At 33.3% G+C, this 12026-nt stretch overlaps 1 protein-coding gene across 1 annotated transcript in view; it reads left to right on the top strand.

The window, feature by feature from the left end:
- The first annotated feature begins 8934 nt into the window (after positions 1 to 8934).
- Positions 8935 to 12026, top strand: part of LOC128159614 (uncharacterized) — a 57433-nt gene continuing 54341 nt past the window's right edge. Inside the window, exon 1 of the mRNA XM_052822759.1 lies at positions 8935 to 9230. Coding sequence (XP_052678719.1) covers positions 9108 to 9230 — 123 coding nt within the window. The 5' untranslated portion in view covers positions 8935 to 9107. The remainder of the gene's footprint in view (positions 9231 to 12026) is intronic.

Here is a 12026-nt window from a genome sequence, read left to right on the forward strand (position 1 = left end):
CTACTTTAAAATTTAAGGCATGTATTTTAAGCCCTGAATTTCCAAATATTTCAACTTTAAGATTTGAAAGTTTCGACTATATCTTTATACAGGTCATTCCTTCTCATGGAAATTATGTCACTATGTAAAGTATGGTTTTTTTGTCCTTTCTCTACTATTTCCTGTTTTTTTTAACATCGCAAAGAAATGTCGTCAAATTCAAGGTCATGAAGTTCAAGGTCAAGTTGGCCATTCCAATGTATTCAATTATTTCATGTGAAATGTAGCTATATGTCTCGTTTACAGGTGCAGGAATTCATCACATATGATAACAATATAACATGACAACCATGTGATAAAGTGTTTGTTCAACCTTCTTCCCATTAGTATGATAATGTGCTGGAACTAAGGTCTTTGAGTTAACCTTCATGACTCCCCACGTTTTAAGGGTAAAATTACTACTAACATGTATGGTATTTGAAATGAAGTTGATTTTTCTTTTAACTTTTAAATGCTGTTGGAGTCACGCTCGCGTTAGCTGCAATATAATGTAGCCCTCTCCCGATTTTTTTTTTTTTTTTTTTTTTGGGAGAGGGCTACAACTCCATAGGATCTCCGTAATGGTGCAAGTGCGGGAGTGATTCACTCCCGCAACGATTTCGTCTCAAATCGTATATAAATGACAATAACATCTGCATTTCTTACCTGAACTCAAATATTGTGGATGTCTATGGCATAAATTAATCCAAAAATATCAAGTATAGTCCATATATCGGTTATTTTTCGTGTATGTCAACAACGCAAGTTGAATTTGTCCGCCATGTTTACTGACCTTGACCGGTTTTATTTTGGGACAGCCAATGAGAATTTAGGAGCGGATCTTGAACTGAATATAGGAATTCCCCTATTTTAAACATAATTAACGCGGTAAATATGAATTTTCCTTTATCACAGTAAGCTGTGAAGTTTATTGCTAAGTACTCCCTGTCCCTGGAAAAGGTAAAGGGAGAGGATAGTTGTGTTCCTTTAATCAGCTGATTGACATTGATCTAAATATTATGTACATATGTAAATGTGTACATATTACTAAGTGTTACATTTGATCAGTGACCCCTAGATGACTGCATCGATATAATAAGTACTATGTACTGTGACAGTAAGGTACTTGTACTTGCTGGTCCTGCATTATTTATTACAATGTTTACTGATGATTTTATAGCTGCAGATCTGTAGCTCTCTGGTTGAAAAAATTCGGATAGACAAACCAGAGAGCTACAGTTCCAAGCGTTGTAAAAACCTCCGATTCACGCCGCCGTTTTTGTGTCGCTCGCTTCGGGAATTATATCCGACTTTAAAAGCATTCAACCGCCCAAAAAATTGGATTTATTAATTAAACATATAGTTTACCCTAACTCTGCTAACTTTGTTTTCCTTTCAATGGTTCACAACGGCCATCCTTCGCCTTGGAATGTCATCGTTTTAAAAAACTCGCCTTATGAGAACAGCGAGATCTCGGGTGCGTCGATTTACCCAAATGGACCCAAATTCAAGCGGAAAACAATTATAATAAAATCCTAATAATTTAGGGAAATTTGGAAAAATAAAAGCCAAAGGTCCATAACAATAATTAAAATTATTTTAAAAAGTTGTTTTATTTTTATATAATATATGTATTTATATTATTTGAATATAATTACATACATTATATACTTTTACAAATCGAGATAAAATGCTCATCTTTATTTTTCAAAAACAATTTTTAAAGATATACTGAAATAATTTTAATTATTGTTTTGGACCTTCGGCTTTTAGTTTTCCAAATTTCCCTAAATTATCAGGATTATATTATAATTGTTTTCTGCTTGAATTTGGGTCCATTTGGGTAAATCGACGCACCCGAGATCTCGCTGTTCTCATAAGGCGAGTTTTTTAAAACGATGACATTCCAAGGCGAAGGATGGCCGTTGTGAACCATTGAAAGGAAAACAAAGTTAGCAGAGTTAGGGTAAACTATATGTTTAATTAATAAATCCAATTTTTTAGGCGGTTGAATGCTTTTAAAGTCGGATATAATTCCCGAAGCGAGCGACACAAAAACGGCGGCGTAAATCGGAGGTTTTTACAACGCTTGGAACTGTAGCTCTCTGGTTTGTCTATCCGAATTTTTTCAACCAGAGAGCTACAGATCTGCAGCTAATGATTTTAGTAATGTGTGTCGGTGTCTTAATGTCACGAATAAATGAGTATAAATGTCTACACAATTGTATTATTTTATTTTTTCAGTATGACTATAGTTTATTCAGGAGGCTGGATAATCAACCAATATTCCCCCCTCAGAGCTACTTTAAAATTTAAGGCATTGTATTTTAAGGCCTGAATTTCCAAATATTTCAACTTTAAGATTTGAAAGTTTCGACTATATCTTTATACAGGGCATTCCTTCTCATGGAAATTGTCACTATGTAAAGTATGTTTTTTTGTTCTTTCTCTACTATTTCCTGGTTTTTTTTTAACCTCGCAAGGTAAATGACGTCAAATTCAAGGTCATGAAGTTCAAGGTCAAGGTGGCCATTCCAATGTATTCAATTATTTCATGTGAAATGTAGCTATATGTTTCGAATACAGATGCAGGAATTCATCACATATGATAACAATATGACATCCATGTGATAAAATGTTTGTTCAACTTTCTTCCCATTAGTATGATAATGTGCCGGAACTGAGGTCTATGAGTTAACTTTCATGACTTCCCACGATTTAGGGGGTAACATTGCTTCTAACATGTATGGTGTGTTAGATGAATTTGAATTTTTTTTTTAACTTTTAAATGCTCTTGGAGTCACGCTCGCGTGTACCTTCATTTTGAATGAGATAGATTTGCGCATTAAAATTCAGGAAAAAAAATAAAAATTTCAAGGTCTCCAGATAGCATGCGAGGATCTTGGTGTTCCCAGGGGGCGAGGTCGATCCACCCGATTACCCTCCGCCTTGAAAAATCAAATTTCTTATTTACATAGTAAAATGACTTATTTTTTATCCGATTATGAGAGAGTAGATAGTTTTTAAGAATAACGCTGGCTGTGTAATCCTAAAATGAGAATAGATAGTATAGTAAATAATACTTTCAGTTATACACATATTTTCGTACAAAGCATGTGTAAAAACATGCACACGCAAAACTACAGATATTTGACCTTGAATGCAATAGGAAAGATAAGTTTTGTTTACGATATCATTGTTACATATTTTAAACTTATTGCTGTACATTGCTATCGACATTCTAAAAAGTGATATTGACCTCAATTCAAGACTCCTTAGGGACTAGTAGCGATAAGTTTGATATTTGAAGGGTGAATGCTTTAAAGGTACAAGCATTATATAATAAATGTTTCGAGTCATTTATTTCTGCGTTTTTCTGTTTTGATAAAAATTATTTTTCGAACGTATGTTTTACTTAATGTAAAGATTGATTTTTTTGTTTAGGAATAATAATATTTAAAAAAAAAAAGGGGGGCCGCGTCACGGTCATCGCTATTTTTATACTTTGATATTTTCTTTATATGGAGAACTGTGCGTAAAGAAATAGAAGAATATAACAATTTTTAATTCAAAATATTAGGGATTATTCTGTACCAACTTAAAGTTTAAAAAATCATATTTAAAGTTCAGAGTCTATCAATTAAATGGTGAGTTACAAGTTTTGTTGACCACCAAGCCAATTAATTTAATTTAGAATTTTTTTTTCTACAAGTGACTCTATAAGGTGGGCGACTAAACTAACGATCCAGTCATTATAAGTCCTTTTCAAGTTTTAAACGACTACGACTATATTGAATTAATAGGGTTGGGTGTTCGGGACCATATTTAGACTATTTTAATCTCCTTAAAAATGAGAGCTCTATATAAAATTATAAGAAAACATTCAAATTTTAAAGTAAAAATAAATGAAAATTTTCTTCTTCATCAAATGATAGTTTATAGCGAAACATATCATTTCAAAATATGTACATTGTAAAATGGATCTGAGGATTAATTTCAGAACATAAAAACGTCAAACGAACATTTTTTCTTTATCTATTCCACCTCCTGGATGCGTACGTGGTTCTAGATTCTTTCTCGGTGGGGGTATAGCGAATAGCGATAAAAATGTCTGGCCTGTATACTAACCCCAGAGAAGTGTTACCCGTGTGTAAGGAACATGTAAGCACAGGTGTCCCAGTTACAGGTGCAAATAGGTCAATAAGTATTTAAGGACTGTCAGGTATTATATCTGCATCACTTGAAAACAATGTTTGAATTATTTATTGCATTATCTGAAGGTTTTAGAAATAAATTTGTTATAACTAGATCGATCATAAATATTTTTGTATTGTTATATAAAAAAAATCAGGGTATCCTTATCCCCCGGAGCGAAAGGGTTTGATTAATAATACATGTATGAACCAATTTTCATAGTTAGATCGATCATAAATATTATTGTATTGTTATATAAAAAAATTAGGGTATCCTTATCCCCCGGATCGAAAGGGTTTGATTAATAATTCATGTATGAACCAATTTTCATACGTTTTTGTATATTACTTTTTTATGAGAGAGCGTATATATTTTATGCACTTATGAAAGAGAAAGTATTTTGAACAGCTTTGTTATCTTTTAATATGCGAGAAATCTAGAATTCAGTAATCTCTTTTAATCATTTTCGACCTGAAATATGGATATGTCGACTAAGACTTTGAGCAAAATGTACTTCAATTTTTAAAAAGGTGGGTTTTTTTGTGTGTGTATATATATATATAGTTTTTGACTATATTGTCCCATTTGAAATGGAATTCAAAGATTCGTCTTTTTTTGCTTGTTTGATATTTATGCCACATGTACCATAATCATTACATTTAACAGTATTAATTACATAGTAATCCATCATCAATATATAACATAAACTTAATAAAACTCAAAGATTTTTTTATTCACAAGTTTCTTACTTTTGCTTTTAAATAACATGTATATATGCTTTTTTATTGTTTTTTTTTTTAAATATTATTTTTAGTCCATTTTGTAAATTCATTTTATATAATTTTAAAGGTGTATTGATTGACTAATATTGGTAAATCTAAAAAATAAAAGAAATAAAGAAATACGTTTACTAGTATGTATTCTAATAATAAATATGATTTTAGAGCAACCATTAAAAAGTTCCGATAATTTGTTTTGATTCAATGTATCAAATTGAATGTCAAATCTCTCATTTACCAATGACTTTGAACCGCGGGCCAAATTCCGACCTCCTTTGACTGAGGGTAGAGCCCGACCCCTACAACACTACTTGAGTATAGTAACTCTATCACATTCTTATCTGTTTCGTTTGTGTCCTCTGCGCTCATATATGAAAAGCATAATCAAAACTCTTAGATAAGATGCATTCCAAGCTCGAACGGTCGTTGAATTCATCAGAGAAATTCTATCATCTGAAAGCCGGGGTGGCAAGGGAAATTTAGAATTTAGGACACATCAATTTTGGTATGAGTTTAAATGCATGTACTTGAATTTTGACGAAAACAAGAAACAAATTTTTCCCTACATGCTGAACTTTAGATCTAGAACATTTTACAAAAAAAAAAATTAACTAAGTCACGGAGATGTATATATCTAGATTACACCATGTAGAAAAGTATTTGATGGCAATCCAATTTATATTCTCTGAAGTGGTGGGACACTATATATCGAGATGTAATTGGTTTCTTTGGTAACGGGTATGGATTTTTAAGGGATGTGCCACACATATATAACTACACCCCCCATCCCCTCCCCCCATCCTCCCTCCTCCACAAACACACACAACACTTGTAAGCTATGTTTCTTATAGATTCATAGGATTAGGGCACAGGCACCTAACGTTATATATGCTTTTCTCATAATGTTTTGAACATATTTTATTGATTGCTCAAAAGAATCAGAAACAAGTTTTTACAGCTTTGTACCTCTTCTCATTAACTATACTACTTACAATATATATTTGATATGCATATAAATTTAGAACAAAGGAAAATTTATTATAATATTGATATACACAAAGACAAATACTTTGAATCTCAAAAATTATAAGGTAGAGGGTATATATCTTTATTATGAGAAAAATGTATAACGCCAGGTACCTTTGGATTATGTCACTAATGTTTACAATAACTTTTTATTCAGAGGAAAAATCACTGATAAAAAATCATTATGCATCTCTCATTCCTTATTGGTTGAAATTTCAAACACGTCATGGTTGAACAATCTTGCCGATATTTTAAGTTAATTTTGCTTGGTTAACAAAATTTGAAGATAGGAATCCTTTCCGTATACAAGGGGTGTGGTGAAGATTTGATCAGCAATTTTTTGTAATTTTATCCACACCCCCCCCCCCCAATTTTTTTACTCTGATCATTTAATTCATTTGAAAATTAAATTGGAGCAATACCAATTAGTTTCTCGTAATTTTCATCATTTTATTAGAAAAATATGAACTTTTATTCAGTAAGCATCTCTGATCATTAGCTTTTATCAATCAGCACGAGATAACGTGACTTCAGTTGAAACTATAATAGTTTAGCATCACATTAGACCTATGAATCTTATTTTGAAAACACTCAAAAGATAAAGCGTTTTGTCGACGTATTCAAGAACATTTGTTTCTATTTCTGAGATAAGTCGATCGACATCCTATTTGCGGATGAAGGTAAATCTACATCAACTAAACCTGCTACCAGCTGCACTAACTACCCAAAAAGTGGATACAGTCTACCTGTCGATCAGCATGCTGAAGAGATATATATCAACACGAATCGAGCGCTTTGGTAAGTGGATGAGCATAATGCCGACATAACACGAATCAAGCGTTTGTTGACTATAAGTGGATGAGCTAAATGCCGATGTCATGTTGTAAATTTTGAATTTTCCCGGGGGGGGGGGGGGCAGTAAATACAAAATTATTACACTAGGTACAATATAACCATATAAGCAGATTCCGCACATAAATCGAGCAAACTACCATGCGAACAATATATATATATATATATATATATATATATATATATATATATATATATATATATATATATATATATATATATATATATATATATATATATATATATATACCAGTGTATTCGATCGCGATTCAAACAGAAATTTTGAACTTATATACGGGTAAATAAATAAAAGAAATATTGTTTTTGTGTGTGTTATTCGAATTTTGATGAAATAGCTTTTGAAATAATTTGTGAATATGAGATAGGTCGAAAATATTATCTTAAAAGATGGATCCACAAAAAATAAACATTACTTGTAAATATAGGAAACATAAAGGGACTAGTTTCATCAGAAAAATGACATGAATCAGGGTATGTAAAAGGTCCTTGAACATTCGCAAATGCAACTCTTTACATGGTCATCCACATCAAATTTAAGAACACTATATGGTTAGCGGTATCATAATAGCCATTGCTCAAGTTCTTGTGAGCTGGTTGACAATTAACGCACTAGAAACACCGGTGAAGCCGCATTATTTAAACACTAACAGCCGTAGCAGAAACGTCAATTTGACAAAGGAGTGGGATTATATCGCAATAACAGCCAGCTCTTTTTGGACGTTGTGGGAACGCTAGTACGTTCAAACGCTGCAAATTAATGCGCATTGAAATCACAAAGCCAACAGAGACACAGTGACACTTCCAAAGGACTCCGATAGGTCTCTGTGCAAGTGCAGTCGACTTAACATGCACCGCGTCTATACTACAATTCTGTGTGTTACTTGAGCTCTAAGGAGCTCTAATGGCGCTGTTGGAGACCTTACTGCGATGCCACGGCGACCCCACTTCGTTTCTGCTGCGTGTTAATCAGCGGAAGGCAATGCAAAGGCGCGTACTTTGTGCATGCTCAAAGTGCGCGCCGTCGCATGGCGTTCTAGGCGATCCTATATACCGCAACAAGTGAAGATGCCGCTGCGTTGTTGCGACGCTGTATAAGACTCTACAGCGTGCACCTCGGCGTTCTGCATTTTTCAGGACGCAGCAGGATCGCCTTGAGGACACAGACCAAGTGTGACAAGGGTTGATTTTTGAGAGAGAGAGAGAGAGAGAGAGAGAGAGAGAGAGAGAGAGAGAGAGAGAGAGAGAGAGAGAGAGTGTGTGTCATTTTTTTGAAAGTAGGGGAGGGGTGGGGGCTTATCCGAAATCTAGTTTTCTTTTTAATAGGTTAATCAGCCTTTAATTATTTTACATTTTCCCTTAAACAACGTAGGGTCCATGCATATATATCTATAATTAATTTAGGAAAAATTATTGCATGCAGTCAGAAAAGGTGTGTGTTGGGGTAGGGCTGGGAACCCCGACCCCTAGCTAATGCTATGTGCATGGAGGAGAGAGAGAGAGAGAGAGAGAGAGAGAGAGAGAGAGAGAGAGAGAGAGAGAGAGAGAGAGAGAGAGAGAGAGAGAGAGAGAGAGAGAGAGAGAGAAGGGGGTTATTGTATATTATTATAGAAATTTATCACGTCGACCGAATTCAGTTGAAATCCTATCCACCCACCAAATTCTATACAAAGCTTTCAGTGTATAGATATACCCGTTCTGCAGTTGTAATTACCCATTTTGTTAACATATATTCATCTGATTTATCCGACGATAACATTTAGCTAGCCATCTTGTGAAATTACATAGTTTAAAAGGTGTCACCAAAGATCTTAAGATATGCTTTCAAATGAAATGCTTCGGCATTATTATTATAGAGACAATTTAAAGTTCATTACCCACCGGATTTTATAAGGCCTTGGAAGGTGACCCGCCTCTCCCTGCCCCCCCCCCCCTTCCCGGCCATCAGACAAACGTAAAATACCAAAAATGGAATTTTCTATCAAAGCTCAGAGAGAGAGAGAGAGAGAGAGAGAGAGAGAGGCATGCAGGCGACGTTTTTAAAAAACTCCGATCGTTTCCGAAGTTCCGAAGAGATCAATCGTAATGTCAGGTGTACACAGCGCTGTCTGTCCTATATATTTGTAATGTGACACAGATAAAACAGATACAGCTCAGCGGTGGAGCCTACAGTAAGCTTCGCGAACGCCATGACGCTGGAGCCATAGATGCAGTGAGAGGATGTTGAAGCGAGAATGGCGCCCCTTCCTAATCCTGATCGTTGTCTGTGTGTGTAACTGGAATTTACCCTCGGTGTATTGCTTCCGATTTAACATGGACAGGTGCCGGATTTGCTCTGATAGGGTAAGTCGTGTAGGCAATCGAGCGATAGTAAACAAACTGATTATGTACATAATGGGTGCATGACAGGCTGGTGTATTGTACGATGAACGAACCCGCCACCTGGCGCTATGCTTACAAATCAATTTTAATTGTTAGTTTAAGAAAATGAAAAAAAATGATAAATGTTTTTTAATAATGCATATTTTTAATTACAAAATGTTTTGAATGATATGATGAAGAAACCAATCCTTAAAAAGTGTTCAGCTTCTCAGAGAGAGAGAGAGAGAGAGAGAGGGTTTAAAATTTTACTTTAGTATAAATCAAATATAGCCATTGATGGTTAAAAAAATCTTCAGAACAATTTTGACTTGAAATGAAAATGAAAAGCTATTTGATGAATCATCATACAGAATTTTTAAAAAGATCAATATTTAATATATGTGCCTCAGATTATATTAAAAGTCTTGCACTCCATAAAAACAGATCTAATAAAGTTTAAATCTCTACATATTTCACATTGATCTATTTTCATGAAATCACATATAAAACTCACAAATGCTTGACAAAGACTGGCCATTGATATGAGAAAGTTTTTATTAAAGAAATCCAATGATCAAGATGCTTGGTGCTGGTTTAAATTGATAATATTATAGAACGTATCTGATTACAGCGGTATTTGTTATCTTATTGATATATTTATTATAGTATAAGCGTAGAATTTTAAAGACTGCAGTTGGTAAGTTAAAATGAAACACCATCTATCATGTCTATGAGACATTGATTCAAATACAATCTTTTTTTTTGAAGAAGTAGATATATTTGTGTACTATATCTTCAACAAAACAATTTCCTTCTTCTAAAAGACAAAAAGAAAAAATGGGTAAATGGGGAAAAAATTTACAAATCATTCAATGATTCTGAAAGTGTCTTTAGCTTGGGGTCCTCAAATGAAAAAAAAGAGAAGTTGTACTTATTTTTTATACAAAAATGAAATAAGCCAATTTGCCCCTAGCTGCTCCATTTATCTGGCTGTTTCCATTTTGAAAAACAATATATATGCCTGTAATACATATTATATATATATATGATATATAAAGACACTTTGTTCTAAATATTAACTGTGGCTAGTAGATTTAACGCCCATATTTAGAGGTGCTGTTTTTAAACATTTGATTTAATCATCTGTATCATCTCATACCTATTCATGGCTCTTATTTTAGAACAATGCAGTATACATAGTATATATATATAAAAAAGAATGAACTTTGTTTAAATCAGATTGACCTATTGATTTGAAATGAATTATTAACCAACATTCTGATTCATTTATAAAAAAATATGAATGGTCTGTCAATACCCTTGTATATCTGTGACTTACTATCACGCTATAATGTAGATTAAATAAGCCTGCACAGTGAAGAGGTATACATGTTATTGACATGATTTTGGAATCAATTTAGAACGATATTTACCATTAAATTGGCTGAGGCTCTTCAAACATTTTCTTAAATTTTACATGTAAATAGTGAATAAGCATGAAGTTGCCCCCCCCCCCCTCCTTTTTAGGGAACAATGTAAAAAATTGAAGTGAAATAACTTTTTTTTTTTGCTTGTCAAGATTTTCATAATGGGTTTGGATGCCCCACATTAAAAAACGATGCTAATTCACAGTGCCTGATAAAAAAAAAACGAGTATTTTTCAGGCGTCCATATAAGTAAAAAGCATTGAAAACACATTGATCAGGGAAAGTATTTAGAATAGAATTATATATTTAAAACAAATGAAATTACAGTTTATCACTCATATATAATGTGATAATCAGAAAGGTGACTTTTTTTGTTTATGTAGAAAAGCCCATTTAGATTTATTTTGCATTTAAAAGGGCAAATATGGCTTAGTATTTTTGATGTGATTGTGGATAAAAGAGTGGATTGCTGATGTAAATGATGCCGATGTCTCTAATTGGATGCCAAGGAAACCATAATCTGAGTCAATTTTAAGTGCTTAACCAAAGATCACAAAAAGGTTAGAAATTCTAAAAGTCTAAACAACACAGATATGTGTATTGATTTTTTCCCCACATGAACATTTTTCTCATCTGAAACCTTAGTTCTTTGTGTCACAACACTAGTTTTTCTATCATGTCTCTGTCTATGACTACAGTAAATATTTCTCTCTCTCTCTCTCTCTCTCTCTCTGTGTTATCCCTCTCAGAAAAAAATGCTCGGTCTCTAATTCTTATTGTTTCTCTTATCTGTGTATCTCTGAAAATTTCTTTGTCTGAAATACTCATTTGTGTTTATTCTCCCTTGTATATCTCTCTCTCTCTCTCTCTCTCTCTCTCTCTCTCTCATCCAATATTTAGTAAAGGACAATTAATTGAATAAATTTTAGCTTTAAAATTTGAATATGCTTACAGATCTCAAGCCGGCTATGGCAATATAAAAGTGGGATAAAAATTGTAGATTGAAGAAACTGGTGTTTTAATACAAGATTTGAAAAGTCATTGTTTGATTTTCAATAGAACTACTTTAAAATATCAGTTTGATAAACCCTTAGATTATAATACAGTGCAGTCAGTTAAAGGGGCATTAATGTTTACAAATCAGTAATAAACTGCTTTTTCCATTTTGATAGTCACTGATTTGTATTGAAGTATTATTGATCAGTATTTGCATACCTTTGTTTTAAAAAAAAATACAAAGTTTACACACTTTAAAGGGTTTGAATACATGTACATTAACAAGATTCAGATTTGTGAAAAGTGCAAACATTTTAGTTCCTGCTAGATCTCGACTTCGAAAATGTGTCAAAAA

The sequence above is a fragment of the Crassostrea angulata genome, chromosome 8 (assembly GCF_025612915.1).
Source record: "Crassostrea angulata isolate pt1a10 chromosome 8, ASM2561291v2, whole genome shotgun sequence".
NCBI classification, from domain to species: Eukaryota; Metazoa; Mollusca; class Bivalvia; order Ostreida; family Ostreidae; genus Magallana; species Magallana angulata.